The 16,610-nt window shown below is 57.3% G+C and overlaps 3 protein-coding genes across 12 annotated transcripts in view; 1 reads left to right on the top strand and 2 right to left on the bottom strand.

Annotated features, from left to right (window-relative positions):
• PDCD11 (programmed cell death 11) overlaps positions 1–3,306 on the top strand; it is a 45,768-nt gene extending 42,462 nt beyond the window's left edge. For both annotated transcript variants that reach the window (XM_081822796.1, XM_081822795.1), the window contains exons 33-36: positions 676–844; positions 1,435–1,588; positions 2,053–2,218; positions 2,961–3,306. In XM_081822796.1, the coding sequence (XP_081678922.1) occupies positions 676–844; positions 1,435–1,588; positions 2,053–2,218; positions 2,961–3,132 (661 nt within the window). In that variant the 3' untranslated portion in view covers positions 3,133–3,306. The remainder of the gene's footprint in view (positions 1–675; positions 845–1,434; positions 1,589–2,052; positions 2,219–2,960) is intronic.
• Positions 3,307–4,975: 1,669 nt separating this feature from the next.
• CALHM2 (calcium homeostasis modulator family member 2) lies at positions 4,976–9,643 on the bottom strand. Of its 9 annotated transcripts, none has more exons than XM_081822857.1 (4): positions 9,358–9,643; positions 8,938–9,039; positions 6,709–8,107; positions 4,976–5,901 (listed from the first exon to the last, which is right to left on the bottom strand). In XM_081822857.1, exons 3-4 carry the CDS (start codon positions 7,261–7,263, stop codon positions 5,485–5,487), a joined length of 972 nt encoding a protein of 323 aa, XP_081678983.1. In that variant the 5' UTR covers positions 7,264–8,107; positions 8,938–9,039; positions 9,358–9,643; the 3' UTR covers positions 4,976–5,484. The 9 variants fall into 9 exon arrangements, with proteins under 9 accessions (XP_081678983.1, XP_030890548.2, XP_081678984.1 ...); XM_031034688.2 differs by lacking the exon at positions 8,938–9,039 and having other exon boundaries at positions 6,709–7,402; positions 7,841–8,107; XM_081822858.1 differs by lacking the exon at positions 8,938–9,039 and having other exon boundaries at positions 6,709–7,402; positions 8,032–8,107.
• A 2,880-nt stretch (positions 9,644–12,523) lies between these two features.
• CALHM1 (calcium homeostasis modulator 1) lies at positions 12,524–15,928 on the bottom strand. The gene is made up of 2 exons (XM_006739458.3): positions 15,264–15,928; positions 12,524–13,210 (listed from the first exon to the last, which is right to left on the bottom strand). Exons 1-2 carry the CDS (start codon positions 15,813–15,815, stop codon positions 12,689–12,691), a joined length of 1,074 nt encoding a protein of 357 aa, XP_006739521.2. The 5' UTR covers positions 15,816–15,928; the 3' UTR covers positions 12,524–12,688.
• Positions 15,929–16,610: the final 682 nt, after the last annotated feature.

Here is a 16,610-nt window from a genome sequence, read left to right as displayed (position 1 = left end):
TGGTGGGCGTGGCTCTAGACAGGGAGCTGTCTCCCTGGGCTGCAGGGCTTGTGGACTCTGGGTCATTCCCTCCTCAGGAGCCCGACAGCACTTTGGGTGGCTATCACCAGCACCCGTGGGTTTTCAGGCTTTGGCTCCTGGCTGCGCCATCTGCGCAACAGATCTGCTCATTTATATTTTATAGTCCCCTTCACTGAAGTAGCGAAGGGTGACATTTACAGGACTCCCTGTGCTTAAATAAGGTGCCCAACTTGGAACAGAAGTAGAACAGGGACAATGACTGTACATAGCTGGGTGCAAACACTCTCAGTGGCCACTTTCCAGGCACAGGGTAGAGTGAGTTTCCTGACAGCTAAGAGGAGGGATGGCAATCCTTTGCTTCATTCTCTTAGTTTGGAGACAGAATCAGACCAGAGATTCTGCTCTTTTCTGCCCAAACCTTGGGCTAGGTTAAGATCTCTTGGGCTTCCTTTTTCGGAACGGAGGCAGACACCCGGGGAAGCCCAGCGTCGGGTTGGCATTCCTGCTTCTCTGTGAGCTGCAGTGGGGGCCAGGCTGCTCCGTGGCTCACTTGATGGTGGGAACTGAGAAGTAGTTCCAGTCAGCATCCCTGGGTGGTAGTGGGGGCTTCCTTGGGCTGAGGTGATGGAGCTCACATGCTCACTCTCCCTCCAGAGAGGAGCAAGAGAAGCTGAACGTGTGGGTGGCACTGCTGAATCTAGAGAACATGTACGGCTCTCAGGAGTCACTGACCAAGGTCTTTGAGCGGGCCGTGCAGTACAATGAGCCTCTCAAGGTCTTTCTCCATCTGGCTGACATCTATACCAAGTCCGAGAAATTCCAGGTAGGAGTCTGGGCCAAGTGGCCCGCTGCCAGAGGTCCTCAGCAGCTTGGAAACGAATTCCTGGGAAGTCCAGGAAAGAATCCCCCTCTTATGGATCTGGTCCCACTGCAGGCTTGCTGTGTGACCTCTGGGCCCTAACTTGTTCATCTTCGAAGTGGGAGGAATCCCTTCCTCCCACTTCTGCCTTAGGAATGCAGGGTGAAGATGAGGAAAGTAAAGGGACAGTGGACCCCTGGTGTGTATCCCTTGGGCGTACAGCCACAAGGCAGCAGCTCAGCCAATGTCCCTTTTCTGTCTCTCCTGTTCCCCCTTGTCATTCTCATGTTCTTGTACTCTTAGGACCTCCATACAGCACAGGATTAGTAGGGGCTCTCCCCACCATGTTAGGCCCCCTCGTGTGCTCTCCCCATCTCTGGGAGCCTGCCTGCTTTCCTCAGGGATCTAGAATTGCACCTACATAGTGACCAGAGTCTGAGGCCACATCTAGCTTCCCATGAGCCTAGCTGCCTGTCTCTGTCATTGCCCCTCTGTCTCTGTTATTGCCCCCTCTGTCATATCACACTCCATAGCTTACCTTGTCTTTCCCACAGGAAGCTGGTGAACTTTACAACCGGATGCTGAAGCGATTCAGGCAGGAGAAAGCTGTCTGGATCAAATATGGCGCTTTTCTTCTACGGAGGGGCCAGGCTGGGGCCAGTCACCGTGTGATGCAGCGAGCTCTCGAGTGTCTGCCCAATAAAGAGCGTGAGTGCTCATCCCTACCCTTTGGCCCGATTCCTGATCACATTAAGCTCTCTGATATCTGGGCATAGGGATTGGAGATTTTCTCATCTGAGGGTGGTGTGGTATTAGGAAAGCCTAGTGGAGGTCATGGATCTCTCTGTTGATTATATGCTCATGAACATAACATGTGTTGCGTTTCAGATGCTAAACTTCAAAGATGGAGGAACAAAAAACAATTAGCACTAATTTTGTTGCTGCTGCCCCCTCTCCCTTCTGGGCCCAGAGAGTGGGATGTCTGCAGTGGGAGTCATAGATTAGTGCTCATCTGTATATCTGGCCCCAAACCTTCCCAGTGTTCACTTGTCATCACCCAGGTCTTGGAACCTATGAGTAGGGAGTCAGGAGTCAGTCTGTCTGTGCAGCACGTTAATGCTGTGGTGAGGGGTCTCTCTGCTTTGTGCGTCTGAGCTGTTCTCTCCCTGCAGATGTGGATGTGATTGCCAAGTTTGCCCAGCTGGAGTTTCAGCTGGGGGATGCGGAACGGGCCAAAGCCATTTTTGAGAACACACTGAGCACCTACCCAAAGCGCACTGATGTCTGGTCGGTTTACATAGACATGACCATTAAGTATGGCAGCCAGAAGGAAGTCCGGTGAGAGGGGAAGACAGGCCAGGGCTGAAGTAACTGTGGGAGGTTGGGGATGTTGGCCAAGTGGATGAGTTTTTAGACCCACAGCATCTTCCAGCATCCCCAGTTTCTCTTACCATGTCTGGAAGAACAGCTTTGACATGACACACCAGCTCCTGTGGTGTTCACTTGTTGACTTGTTTTGCTGCCTCAGGGGCCAACCTCTGGTCTATGTCTGGAGTCTTGGGTGGGCGGGAGGCTGGCCCTGATGTGGGGGTCAGGAGACTTGGGTTTCCCACATAATTCATTGAGCCTGGCTCTTGTGCTAGAGAATGGTCACAGGCTTGCTGTTGTCGCCTACAGCCCCACGGGGCAGGGAGGGTCAGAGATGGGTGGCCTGAGGTCCAGAAAGAACCAGTGCCTCACCCAAGCGCATCAGTGAGTTTGAAGCAGAACTTTTCTCACAGAGCCCTACCTCATGTGTGTCCCCATCCCAGTAGCTTTGTCCTGACTCACTGTGTCACTTCAAGCCAGTGAGTCCTTTTAACACCCGTGGGTGTCTGTCTGATCTAGAAAGTGAGGGTGGCAGTCTCTCTCCCCATGGACACCTTAGGAGTTTAAAATGGTAATAAACGTAAAGGTAGAAGTGAGAGTGCTGGAGAACAGAGGGCCTGGCTGCAGAGCCAGAGGGCAAGTGGATGAAGGCTAGTCAGCAGTCGAGGGGCAGGGGGCCAAGAGGCAAACGCTGCCTTGCTCTTCCTTACAGGGACATCTTTGAACGGGTCATTCATCTCAGCCTGGCCCCCAAGCGAATGAAATTCTTCTTCAAGCGCTACCTGGACTATGAGAAGCAACATGGCACTGAGAAGGACGTGCAGGCAGTGAAGGCGAAGGCCCTGGAATACGTGGAAGCGAAGAGCTCCGTGTTGGAGGACTAGTGGCTAGCTGTCTCCGGTGACCCCTGTCAGTAGTGGGCCAGCCCGGCTGACTCTCAGGTGCCTGGGCAGCCGGAAAACCATGTTGCCTGAGGACTCTTATTTAAGTGTTGCTTCTTCTGCACCACCTTTATGGTAATCCTGTCAGGATGAAAAAGAATTTGAGCTTTCCTATAATTCCTTTTTGCGTGTTTTGTTTTAGTACTACTTTATATCATCCCCTCCCCCTTTTTTTAGAGCACGCAAGAGAAAGCATGCGTGAGGGGCAGAGGGGCAGAGGGAGAGAGAGAGTCTCAAGCAGACTCATTGCTGAAAAGAGAGCTTGACACTGGGCGCGATCTCATGGCCCTGAGATCATGACCTGAGCTGAAATCAAGAGTTGGATGCTCAACTGACTGAGCCACCCAGGCGCCCATTTCCCCTTTTTCTGAGGCTGCTGTAGACAGTAGGCTGTAGATAGCAGGCTCTCGGACTCCTAGAAAAGCTAAGACTCTCTCCCTCTTGGAAGTTTCTGGGAGAGCAGGAATAGAGGGGCTGACTCCTGACAATCTTGTGGTCAGGATCCCCCTTTGGCCCTGGCAGGCTCTTGGTCCAGCCAGAGGGGGTCAGCAGGGCCCAGGGAGTGGGCCTCCTCCCCTAGGTCTCAGAGTCTCTGGGCATTCCCTCAACCTGAGCCCAGCTAGTACTTGTGCTCTTTTGTGGAGTACGTGAGGCTGGGACAGGAGGACAAAGGCAGACCCCTTTGGGGGAAAGGACAGTTGGGGAACCCGGCCATCTGAGAGGAAAGCCACAGGTATTGGCTTAAACCATCCAGTGGTGTTTCCTCCCAGGCCCACCAGGCCCAGATTATCCAAGCTCTCCAAGTTGGGTGTCTCATTTGTGAAAAGGGGTCCAAAAGTCCTACCTTGAAGAGTTGTTTTGTGGATGAAGTGAGAGCATGTATGTTTGTGTGCTGCCACAGGGCCTGGCGGGTAGGCGGCTCAGTGAGGACGTAGACTGTTGTGCTGTGTGAGCTGGGGAGAACTGCAGAGTTTCTCCTTGTAGCTCCTGTGCGGAGAGGTTGCTGGGTGGAGGGCATTGATTGGCTTCATGGTTTTCTTTGAGACTTGAGGGAAAGGGGATATGATGGGCCCACCACACCCACACCTCCCTGTGACCCTTGTAAACTTCCTAGAAAGATGGTTTCCACCTCCTTTGATACGTAATAATCCCGTATGTTTCAGAATTCTTGGACACCAGCGCAGACCCAGCTAGTTGTTGAAGCCAGTTCTTGTTTGGCTTGGTCTTAAGGGGATTAAATGTTTTCTCTGGCAGAGAGCTTTAAATGCCCTGAGAGCTGGAGAGCTTTTTCCATGGGAAGTGACTGGGTCGAATGCTGGGAAGCAGGACAGGGACAAGGGAGAACATCAAAGGTTTTAGGGGTGGTGGAGGTGATCAGGCAAGGGCGGGCATGTGTGGGTCGGGGGAGAGGCATAGCTGGGGCTGTCCTGGTTTTGGGGCATTAGCCCTAGGTTACAGGAGCTAGTCTGCCCTACCGTGTGCGGGATCTTCTGACTCATGAAATTTAAGCCAGTCTTCTCAGTGAGAGGCCAGGCTTCACCTGTTCCTCACATCAAATCAGATAATTGAATCTAATTGTCAAGACATCATAAGCTGTAGGGCCTTCCCAACACCTGGCTTTCCCTGTACTCCTGTCCTCCCTCCCATCCATTTTAATCTTGCCCAGGGTCTCTCTGTTCCCCCCTCCCTCCCTCCCTCCCACAGGGGATGGGATTTGGGCCTGTCTTCATGACCACTAGCCTATAGCGGCATAGCCCATCCAATCATGCAGACACCAAGCTAGTCCTTTATACTAAGAAAAACTTTATCAAAAATTTAAGTATATAAAATAAAGCATACATTGGAGGGCATCTCCTGGCTGAGCACTGCCGAGCCAGGTAACCCTATGCGTCACGCCATAACGTTAACTGCATGATATCCTGTTCGAGGCGTCTGCTGGTGAGTTTCACTGTCACCTGGCTCTGCTGGCCAGGGCTTCCCAGCCTTGCTGTCCCACCAGTAAAGGTCGTCCACATCATAGTTAATGAAGGACCAGGTCTGCGAAAGGGTCTTCTCTCCAAAGCTGTTGACGGAGTGGTTGGTGGCAGCGGGAGAGGGGATTTCTTCAGATCTGAGAGCCTTCCTGTCGGAGTGGACCCCATTGTCTCCTAGCTCTCTCCATGCCCCAGGCTCCTTTGTGCTCCCGGCCTGTTTCCCCAAAAAGTGAAAAAATTATCCCCTTCTGATGTGAGCAGGCAGTGGAGTTCAGTTGGAGACCAAGTACCGTCACTTGCAGAGAGTGTGGGAACAGGACCCCTAGGAGGCGAGCGGGGCCATCTCCACGGTGTCGGGCACTGTTCCGTTGCCCACCAGACCCTGGGCCCACTTGTGCAGGCGGCTGTAGAGCGGGAGGCCCTGGTTCTCGCGGTACAAGTAGACGCCCGTGATGGCATTCCACTGTGGCCGAGGCTGTGTGCCCTCTACTGGGAACCTGGCAATCAGCTCCTCGTCGTCCTTGTCGAGCGCCACAAAGCCAAAGAAGCGGCGCACGTTGTGGGCAGCCAGCGCCCGCGAGTGCGCCTCGGCCGTGCGCTGGAAGAGCCGGTCCTCGTTGGTGCGGTACTGCACCCAGTAGGCCTGCTGGCGGAAGCTGAGTGGCGAGCAGTAATGCTTGAGGCACTTGGTCAGGAACACCAGGATGGCCACCACGCCGATGAGCAGCCACCCGAAGAGCTGGCCAGAGAAGGGGCAGGTTTGAGGAGGGGCAAGGAGCTGCCTGGACCCTCACCCACCCCAGGAAGAAGTCGGACGAGCTGGTCAGAGGGCTTGGGCTGGGCTGACCCTGGGCTGCACACCCCCCGAGAGCAGATTCTCCTTCGATGAGGGAAGCCAGCCCGTCCGGCTGATTCCACTTCGTCCTCGCTCCCTTGAACTCACGTGCTCTGGTTTTCGTTTTTGTTTTTTAGCCAATCTCGTGCTCCTCCCTGTCTCCCTCATGCCCTGCTGCTCTGAGCGAACACCTGCAGCCCTGTGTTCTGCCCAGGTCTCTGCCCTGACTGAGCTCTCCTCCTTCAGAAGTGAGCCACGCTGAGGCTGGGATCAGGGCCGCAGGCGCTGCTTCCTAACTCAGCACCCCGTCCTCGCTCAGGGGACTCCCTGATGTCAGCAACACCTGGCGCTGACTCGGGGCTGGGCTGGGGTCCTTCTGGGGATAGGAACATGTCAACTCCTAGCTGATGGCAAATGTTTCGTAAGCTTACAGGGGTTCGTGCTCAATCTGGGAGCAGTAGGGGCGTAATCTGTGACTGGGATCAAGGCTCAGTCTGAGCCAGAACAACATTCCTTTAATGTTTAAAACTTGCCTCACCAACTCCTACAGGTTACCCAGCTCAGATACCTGATGCTGATGATCTAGTGCTTTCCTGGAGACCTCAGCCCCTGAGGACCAGCTCTAGCTTCAATACTAGACCATCCCAGTACCTCCGCACCCGCCACGGCCTAGAGAAGAAAGAAAAGGGGCTTCCCTTTGCACAGCCTTACCTGGGACTCATACTTGAGCCTGCGGGTGACCTCCTCCCGGAAGCCCGACATGTTGGCGGGGCCCTCCCCGCAAGGGAACCTGGCCAGGATTTCTGTGGCATGGGCTGGTGGGAAGCCCTTCTCCCCGGCTGTGAGGGAGGAGGGGTCCACAAACTCACTGAGAGCACAGACGTAGGCCTCACCGCGCAGCAGGGAGATGACAGACCAGGTGACGGGGGCCACGGCCGCACGGCCCAGGATGGAGCTGAGGAGGAGGAAGTTGGGGGCAGCCGAGCAGTTCTTGGTCCTCCGGTACTGGCATTCGGCAACCAGGTTCCAGGTGTGGGTGTTGAGGATGACCCCGACGAGGAAGAGTGCCAGGGCAGGCACACCGATGGCTGTCAGCCCATACAGGTAGTTCCGGGCAGGCGAGCAAGGGCAGTGGAAAGCCACCACGGAGAACAGCTCCTGACTGCCCACTGTGCCCAGTGCCACCAGCCCATTAAAAATCATCACGTCCTTGCTCTTGAAGAAGAGCGATAGGAAGCGGAAGTTCTCTGCAATCAGGGCTGCCATGGTGACTTGTCAGTGGAGGGGCGGGGGGACCGGGATCGACGGTTCCTGAGGGACTAGGAGGGAGTATAGGCTGGTGGGCATCTGAAGGCAGGGCACCGTCTTGCCATTTTATCCCCTCCAGTGGCCAGCCTGGTGCTTCCTGTGGAATAGTAGACGACCGATAAATGTTGGCCTCTGAAAACTGAAAGGAATCGGGGGCGGGGGGTCCTGTATGGCCAGGCTAGTGTGAAAGGACACTTGGGGAGCCCTGGGGCCTAGGGGACGTGGTGGCCACTGCTCACTAAGCTCCTACTGGGTGTCAGGTGCTTTCTATCCCTCATTGCCCATCGTCATGGTCCTGCATGGAGCTGACATGTCCCCAGTGTGCACAGACAAGGTGGAGGCTCCCTGGAGCTGAGGGGCTTGCCAGGGGCACATATAAGCGGTGGGGCAGAGCTGAGATTCAGGCTCAGATCTGTCTGCCTCAGGCACTTGGGTTCTTGTTACTCCCACAAGCTTCCCTTGAAGCCGGGATTAAGGACGGCCCTGTGGCACCGGGGAATGTGGGGTTCCGGGCAGTGCTAGAGCGCTGACGGACCTAGGACTATTTGGGGGCTGTTGTCCTCCAGGTCTCTAGCCCATGGGCATCACAGCTGGAGGGGGTGTCCTGGGAGATAAGGGTCTTGGGTTTGACTCCGTGATGTGGGGTGGGGTGGAGGAAGGAGGCTTTGGTCAGTGCCGAGCGAGGCAGTGTGCCTGGAGTTCATGAGAACTTTTCATTCTGGAGACCTCAGAGTCTGGACTGGTTTAGGAGATCCTGGCTCTCAACATACTTCATGACTTTTCTCTGGGTCTGTGTCCTCATCTGTGAAAAGATGATAAATCATTCCGGCCCTTGGTCTCCCCGTAGGGATGCTGGCGGGAAAAGAAGGGATAAACGATGTCTGAGACCCTCCATCTCACCCTGCCAAGGCTTTAGGCAGTGGGGACGATTCTCCTTCCTGCCAAGATCAGGAAACTAAGGCCTGAAGAGGAAAACGTGCCTCGCTTGAGGCCATGACAGTACGGAGGTGTCTGGGCAGGACTTTTGAGCCTGACTTAAGGAGGCTTGGGAAGCGGACAAGGGTGGGTCAAGCCAAGTGAGTCCTCTGTTTTCCTGGTCTCCTACCCTTGCTCTCTGCTCATCCATGAGAGCCCTGGCGAAACTTCCCTTCCCCACCCATTCCCCCTTCCCTATCTAGCGGCCTCCCAGTGACAGGGAATGGAGGCTAAGGCTCGACCATCCCCACCATCCCATCCCCAGCCTGCTCAGCCATGGTCTGGGCTGCAGCGATGCCAGGAAGTGGCTGCGGCTTCGAGACCCCTTTCTAGGCCCCACCCACACAAGCAGAGACACAGGCCAGGGCGTGGCCCATGTCCTCCCCATCTGGGGGATGAAAAACAAAAGTCCGCAGCCAGAAGAAGCTAGGGAATGGAGGGATAGGGTGGGCAGCAAACGGAGGAGGGGAGACCTGCCATATTTCCTTCCGTGCCTCTTCCCTACGCCAGCACCCCTCCTGGTCTCTGCCAATGCTGCCAGATGGGCCCCGGCAGAGTTCCGTGACCACGTGGGGAGCCAGGAGGAGGAGGGATCTGACTCTTCCTCTCACTCCCAGCCCAGGGGCTCCATCCCACTCCCTGGGAAAGAGTTTGTACCATTGCCACGGCTGAATGGGTTAAAGGCAGGCTCCTCTCTTCCTCTTCCCCTCTTGGCTTCAGGGCTTCTCATGAGCTTTCGTGGGGCCCTGGGTTCATAAACTGCCCCAAGTGGGGTACAAGATATCTGAACACAGAGGGCGGTGAGCAGAGGAGGGACCAGGCCATCATCTGAGACTACTGGCCCTGTCCCACAAGCCAGGGAGGGGTTGCATCCGAGCCCGGGTGGGACCTCCAACAACCGCAGTCAGGACAGAAGACAGGATAGGCTGGGAGAGGGGGGCACCACTGGCCTTGCCCAGAGTGAGGAGCCTCAGTGAGGGGCCTTTCTCCCCAGGACAATCCCTCTGGGCAGCCTTGAGCAGTCCTGCCATGCTCCCCCTGTCGCCTGGCACGCCCCAGCGAGGGGCCCTTCCTTACCTGGGGCCAGCTGCGGCGCCAACCAGGGGCTCCAGCCTCGGCGGGGCGGGGCGCGGGCCTGCAGGGCGGACCCCCCAGTGCTGCTGGCGGTGCCCTCCGCGGGCTCTCTTGTGCTTTCTTCTGCACCGGAGCAGGGAGCCTGAGACCAGCAGGGCCTGGGGTTGGGGGTGTTTTCAAAGAAGTTTTAAACTCCAGGGAAGCGGAGGAAACAAACAGGATGGGACTCGTGCAGCAGCGGCGGGGAGTGGAAAAACAGCCTCCCTCCGGCGCCAGGCAGGGGAGGGCGGGCAGTGAGGGCGGTGCTAGAGGAGAGGAAGTTGGGCTTCCCGTTCGGCGGCGGCGCCGGCCCGTGCCTGGCCTTGCCTGCCCTCCCGAGCCGGCTGCCCTGGCGGCCTGCGCACCCGTGGGACCAGTTCGGGGGGCCAGGCAGGGGGGCCTGCTAGGACATCCTGCCTGGGCCTGCCCTCCCTGCCAGTTTCAGGAGCACTCCCCATGCCTGACTCCTGCTGGACCCCGGCAGGGTTGGAGGGGAGGGTCATGCCTTCAGACCGATGCTGAGCCCTAGCAGGATGCACAGGCCAGGGCCTCCCCGCCTTATTCTGGCTCTTCTCCCTCAGAGCCATCCTGCCCCTGCCAGTCCTCCTCCCACCATCAGCTCTTCTGTCCATACTTCACCTGCCTTCCCAGGTACTGCTTCAGATCTCAGGAGGGCTGGTAAGGGATCCTCTGAGGCCCTGTGGGCAGAGCTCTGGGTCGTGGATAGAAATTACAAGGAGGCAGGTGGTTGCTGAAAGAACCCCTTTGTTACCATCAGATATGCCCAGCCTGTCCCAGAAAGTGGTCATAATCTCCCCATCCGTGGGACTGTGTAAGCTGAGGCTGAAAAGTCATGGGTCAAGAATGCTAAAGGGGAGAGCCCTGTCCAAGGACAGGCTAGATGACCCCTACGATTAAGGGAGAGACCCCCCCCACCCCACCCTCCTGTCAGTTCTGCAATGCTTGTGGTTCTAGGACCGTGGAACTGCTGAGTGCCATGCTGGCCTCCCTGAGCTGTGCTTGTCATGGGCAGGAATGAAGGGAAAGGACCAGTGTTTATTATTCAGATCCAAACACCACTCCAGATTCTTCCTCCAAAGTTACCCTCCTTTATTCTCACCATAGTTCTGAAAAGCAGGTCCTTTTAAGATCTATTTTACAGATAGACACACTGAGGTTTGGAGGGATTTGGTGAGGTCTTACAGCTCTAGTTCTTTTTTTTTTTATTATTTTTTTAAAGATTTTATTTATTTATTTGAGAGAGAGAATGAGACAGAGAGAGCATGAGAGGGTCAGAGGGAGAAGCAGACTCCCTGCCGAGCAGGGAGCCCGATGTGGGACTCGATCCTGGGACTCCAGGATCATGACCTGAGCCGAAGGCAGTCGCTTAACCAACTGAGCCACCCAGGCGCCCCTTACAGCTCTAGTTCTTGAACCCCAATCTGCCTGACCCAAAGCTTTGCTCTTTCCTTGACATTTGTACCTCCCGATATTCTGCGCTGGCTTTTCCCACTGGAAGCCCCTCCCCACCCACCAACACAGACCTGGTCTCTACTCCTTCAAAACCTGTCTGCATTCGGGGCCTAGATGAAGTCCCACTCCCAGAGGAGCCCCCCAGCCTCCTCCAGCCTCCTGGGCCTACAGGGCTCGTCCTCCTCCCGAATAATGAAAGGAACACAGACCGGGTCTCAGAAGTGGGAATGGATGGGAAGAAGGGAAATCACTAAAGCAATGTTGCAGGGATCAAGATCAAAACAAATTCTTAGATGAGTGGGACTTACATCTTCTTGGCCCTCAATTCCCTCCTCAACAAGGTGGCTCCAGTTCCTCGTGTCGCCCCCCCCCTTCTGTGCAGGGGAGGAGGATAAGCACTCAGGTTCAGGAATCTACAAGCCCATTAGCCGCCGTGTACCTAGTGCCTGTTCTGGCCCACGAACTTTACTTGCTTCACCTGTTTCCTGATTACAACAACCCCATCAGGTAGGTGCTCTCATCCCCATTGTACAGATAAGGAAACTGAGGCACAGAAAAGGAAGCAATTGGCCTGAGGGACACTGTAAGTGGTAGAGCCAGCATTTGTTCCGGTTCTCTCTCACTCTGGAGTCTGAGCTGTTTCTACTCTAGGCAGCTTCCCTCCACCACCCCACCACCCTCATCCCTAGCTCAGGCCAAAGCCTCTTAGCACTCGGGAGCCCCCTCCCCAGGGGTAGGGGTTTTGAGAAAATGGGAAGATAACAGCTTCTTTTCTAAATGCCCAAGCTCTGGGGAGGTCTGATTTCCCCCTGAGACTTGGATGTGAAGGAGGCGTTCAGGTGGTCTCCAAGGAGCCCTCCAAGGGAGGGTGGTATGGTCTGAATGTGTCCCCCCAAATTCATGTGCCAAATCTTAACTCCCCAGGGGGATGATATGAGGGGGTGGGGCCTTTGGGAGGTGCTTAAGTCAGGAGGGCAGAGCCTCATGAATGGGATCAGTGCCCGGAAAAGAGGCTCCAGGGAGTTCCCCTGCCCCTTCTACCTGTGGGGACACAGCGACAAGGCCCCGGCTTTGAACAAGGAAGAGGGCCTCCATCAGAACGTGACCATGCCAGGGCCATGATTTTGGACTTCCAGCCTCCAGAACTGGGAGAAGTAAAGTTCTGTTGTTTCTAAGCAGCTCAGCCTATGGTATTTTGTTGGAGCAGCTCACCTGGCTAAGACAGGAAGACTTTCGTGCTCGGGACTAAATAAATGGACAATGCACTTGACAAGTGTTGAGTGGCCTCCATGGTGACCACACGCTCTGGCTTCTCCCAAGGAGACCTAACTTCCGGCATTTTGTCTCCTTTCCTGTCACTGCAGATGTGTTACATGAGGTCAGGCTGCGGGCCATGTCCTCACGGCCCACTCGCAGCCTCATTTGGGAGATGGACCCAAATCAGAGGATTCCTGCTTTGTGAGACAGCCAGACGCCCTCCCACTCCCTGAGTCTTGAGCATAAGGGAACAGAGATCATAAAATGTCACAGTGAGGGTGGCTGTAGGACCCGAGAGGAGACAGTGAAGCAGGGATGAAGTGGCTGGGGAGGGGCTGGGCGGGTGGGAGCTTGTCCACCCCAACCCCTCCCCCAGCCAGTTCTGAACCTTTCTAATACTGCTGTGTCCCAGCTGGGGGATTGATGTCCCCTTCCAGCTCCAAATTTCCTGCCTCAATGGGCAGGTGAATGCCTGGGCATGTGGGTCTGTCCCAGGGGCCTACCACTCCGCCCCGGCAGGCTTCATTTTTCCATCTGGTTTGCGGGGGTCTGAGAGGCCGTGGGCTCAGACCCCCATTCCTGCCTCTTCACTTGGCCACAGCTCACACTCTGGGCTGAAGTAGGTGGCCACCTCCTTGCGTGGAGCCCGGGGCCCGCCCCTCGCCCAGCCGTTGCCCATCAGGGGCTCCTCCTGGCCCAGCCGCAAGGGCAGCTTGCATTTGTGCCAGCTCGTGAGCAGCCTGTTCATGGTGCCTTGATCCGTGATGCCGCGCAGCTTCTCTCTCTCCTCCTCAGCCCCATCCTTGGCCGCTGGGGTGGCCGAGCCAGCCGGGGCCGTGGCCAGTGCCCCGTGGGTGTGACCCAACTCCAGGTCATGGTTCATGGCCTCGAAGAACTGCTGGATGCAGACCTTGGCGAAGGCCTTGGCGTGCTCCATGCATGTCTCATCGAAGAGCTTGCACTCAATGTTGATATAGTGGGACCAGTACTTGCTTTTGAGGAAGGCGGCCTGTGTGAAGCAGGGCCGCACAGAGCGCACGACGAATGCCAGCAGTGTGGTCAGCAGCACGAAGGACCAGCCCAGGGCCTGCAGGGGAGAGGAGAGAGAGTTGGCTGGCACTGCCCACCCACCTCCCAGGCCTGTATACACCCCCCAAAGCATGATCTCTTAGGGCCGTTAGGGAGAAGAGTGCTGACTGGGCAAATGACTTCACCTCTTGGCCTCCATTTCCTTTTCTGTCCAATGGGCATAGATAAACTCTCTCACAGAAATGAGATTCTGTGTGGAAAATGCCCCACATGTAGGCCTGGCACTCAATACGCAGGAGTTAACGGGGCAGACCTTGGAATTAGGCTACCTGGCTTTGGACCTTGTCTCCAGTCCTTACTAGTTGACCGGAAGCAAGGTATCTGACTGCTCTGTGCCTCAGCTTCCCCACCTATAAAATGGGGTTGCTGGTAGTATGTATCTCATAGGGTTGTTGTGAGGACTAAATGTAGTCACGACCAGCACAGTGCCTGGTACATAGTTAGTGCTCATAACTGTTGGCCACTGTTATTACCTCGAGAGGCCCTCACTAACCATGCCTCTTTCTCGACCTCCTTGCGGGGCATAGTGACCCTCCCCCGGCTCCCGGCATTGTCTGCCTTTCAGGAGTCTGCACTAAACAAGCCTCCTCTGTGGGCCCTGAGCTGGGCCCTCAAGGGTGGCAGAGACAAACCGGACACTTGCTCAAACTCTGTGCGGAAGACACTTGGGTGCTAGGCCCGTTCTGTAATAATTCACTGCCAGGCATGGGGCAGGAGGCTCTCCTGACCTGGGCTTCGGGACCAGCCCCCAGCCGCACAGAGAAGCCTTTGGCCAGATCAGGATGAGAGAGGTGGCTAAATGCCTATAATCGGGGTCGGGGGGTTGTGGCCAAGCCAACATGGGCTGGGAGGCTGCAGGCCCGTGTTTGGTCTGGTAGACCCCTGGGGCTGGGTCTCCTCATGTTTCAGGTAAAGCCGGAAATCTGATTTTTGTGTGAAAATGTCTGGTTTTCCAAAATCGCAAAGTTGAATTTTGAATTCACTCGGAAGGCCAGACCTAACATGTCTATAAGCCGGGGAGCCTGTCCTCTGGGGGCCCTTTTAGCTCATGATGCGGTGGTTGGAAGTCAAGCCGAGGGACAACTGGCCTAGGCCCTGAGGCCTGGGACGATGGCACAGTGCCCACAGGGAGGAAGTGGTTTGGGAGGGAAGCAGAGCTTGTACACCCAGAGCGTGACAGCCATGTGGGGCGTCTGGTGGTGACGTGGGCCCCACAGGAGAGCTGGCGCCAGGGAGCCAGGGGTCTGGACTTGCCAGAGCAGAGCGTTCCTCTGGCCCTGGCCCGGCAGGCCCGGTCCCTTGCCCCTCCCCTGACATCTGCTGCAAGGACCCGCGGCTGCTTCTTCCCCGTGCTGCTCTGACTGCAGGGGAGGCCTGGGGGCTTGGACGGGGGAGGGTCCAGAGGGGCAGAAGACAGGGAGTGGGGCTGGGGAGGACCAAGCTCTGGATTTTCCTGTCAGTGGGCCCTCCAACCCTGCCTTTAGGGCACATCCCAACAATGCATCCCCCTCACCCAAGCCCTCCCTTGCAGGGGCACCAGGACCCTCGGATCCCGCTCCCGGAGCAGGGAGGCACCTGCCGGGGGCATTTGCCAGGAAAATGTACCCAAATTGCCCAGCCACCCACCTGCCTCACCACTGCCCCAGCCTGGAAGAAGAAAAGGATGCAAATACACCAGGCTTCCCAGCTGGAGCTCAGGATGGAGAATGTGGGGCTGGCTGAGCTGTGGGGTCCACTCTAGGGACCTCAAGACAGGACACAGGCCTGTGAACTGAGGTAGCCATAGCACTTTTTCCAGGGAAAACGGATCCGGGGAAGACACACGGCTCTGCCTTCAGAGGCCCTGGCCTCGGTTGGGAAAATATGCCCCCGCCCCCAAAGAGCTCCGTCCGAGGGGGAGCCCCAAGCCCAGTCTGGGGAGCTCCCATCTATTGGGAAAACACGGCTGTGCCCCGAGCAAGCCTCACCTCAACAGGTGGGGGATTGGACCTCGCCAGAGGGACCCTGGGCCTCGACGGGAGACCCGGGCCGAGGCCGGGCCGCCCCCTCACCTGGAAGATGCAGCGCAGGGAGCGCACGGCCACGTCGCAGGCTAGCAGCCAGTCGCCGTCGTAGATGTCGGGGCAGGGCACCCGGGCCAGCAGGCGGGCAAGCTCGGGCCGAGGCAGGCCCAGTGCCAGGCTGCCATTGCCCAGCACAGTCACGGGCACCGCAGTGCAGAAGGCACAGAGGAAGCACTTGCCATCCAGCAGTGTGACGGCCACCCAGACGACGGGTGCAATGAGGGCGCGCTGGGCCATGGAGCGGAACATGTAGCGCAGCACGGCGGGGTCCTTGGCCCGGCGGCCCGGGGGCCGCTTCCACTCTTCGGCCAGCATGGACACGTGGATGTTCATGACCAGGCCGAGCAGGAAGAGCACGAGGGGCGGCGCCAGCAGGATGCCCGCGCTGTAGGCCGCATTGTAGCCCGGCAGGCAGGGGCAGTTGAAATCGAAGGCGGAGTACACCTGGGCGCTGGCCAGGGCCATGATGCCGCGGATGCCGTTCATGAAGGACTCCTGGTTGGCCTGCAGGAACTGGAAGATCATCCGGAACTTGTCCATGGTGCCCCCTACGGCACCAGGTGGCCTCCTCCCACCTCGCCACCTGCTTCAGGATGGCCCCCGGGGCCGGCTCTGCGCCCCGGGCGCCCACCGCATGGCTGAGACAGGCAGCGCTCAGGGCAGTGGCCGAGGGCGCTGTCTCTTTGAGAGCCTGCTAGTCAGGGGCTGGCTGAGACGGCTCGGGTCAGCCAATCCGGTGGGGGCCGCCAGCGTCCGCCCCTCCCCTGCCTTCCCCTCCGGGGCTCCTCTCGCCACGGCTGCCTCCGGCACTGGGAAGCCAGGGGGCCACACCCGATGAAGACCAGTTCTCTGTGGGTGTGGGAGCAGGGACGGGGAGGAGGCTCGGACGCAGGCCGGGAAGGGTCGGTCTCCAGCAGGGTTGGAGTGTGGGAGAATCCAGGGCTGGGGCAGGGCCTGAGCTTCTTGACCTTTCCCCCTGCGTTCCTAGAAAGGGGGGGAGCCCTCTGCCTTCTGCCCTGCCCAAGGGGTCTTTCCTCCACGCTGTATGAGGGTTCATGAGGGCTCCTCCGTCAGTTCAGACGGTGATGGTGTGATAAGGTAGTCATGACGGGGATGGTGGGGATGGTGGGGATGGTGGGGATGGTGGGGATGGTGGGGATGGGGTAGTGTTGGTGGGGGGTGGTGGTGGAAGTAGTGGGAATAGCAGGCTGGCATAGTGTAAAAAGCCCTGAATTTGGATTCAGAGGATTGGGATCCGCAAGATTGTCGGGTCTCCTCCTGGCTGGCCTGGGAGCGCTGCCTGTGAGCATAATGCTGGTGCTTCTAGGTCCTGTC

The sequence above is a fragment of the Leptonychotes weddellii genome, chromosome 6 (assembly GCF_054177405.1).
Source record: "Leptonychotes weddellii isolate Sample4059 chromosome 6, ASM5417740v2, whole genome shotgun sequence".
Taxonomy (NCBI): Eukaryota; Metazoa; Chordata; class Mammalia; order Carnivora; family Phocidae; genus Leptonychotes; species Leptonychotes weddellii.
This window is presented reverse-complemented; position numbering and strand designations above follow the sequence as displayed.

Bases quoted from the DNA above. Each gene is read 5' to 3' on its own strand.
- CALHM2 (XM_081822857.1), bottom strand. From the start codon at position 7,263: ATGGCAGCCCTGATTGCAGAGAACTTCCGCTTCCTATCGCTCTTCTTC. The intron at 5,902-6,708 runs GTAAGGCTGTGC...TTCTCTGGCCAG, and splicing joins GGCTCAAGTATGAGTCCCAG to CTCTTCGGGTGGCTGCTCAT.
- CALHM1 (XM_006739458.3), bottom strand. From the start codon at position 15,815: ATGGACAAGTTCCGGATGATCTTCCAGTTCCTGCAGGCCAACCAGGAG. The intron at 13,211-15,263 runs GTGAGGGGGCGG...TCTCCCCTGCAG, and splicing joins CCCTGCGCTGCATCTTCCAG to GCCCTGGGCTGGTCCTTCGT.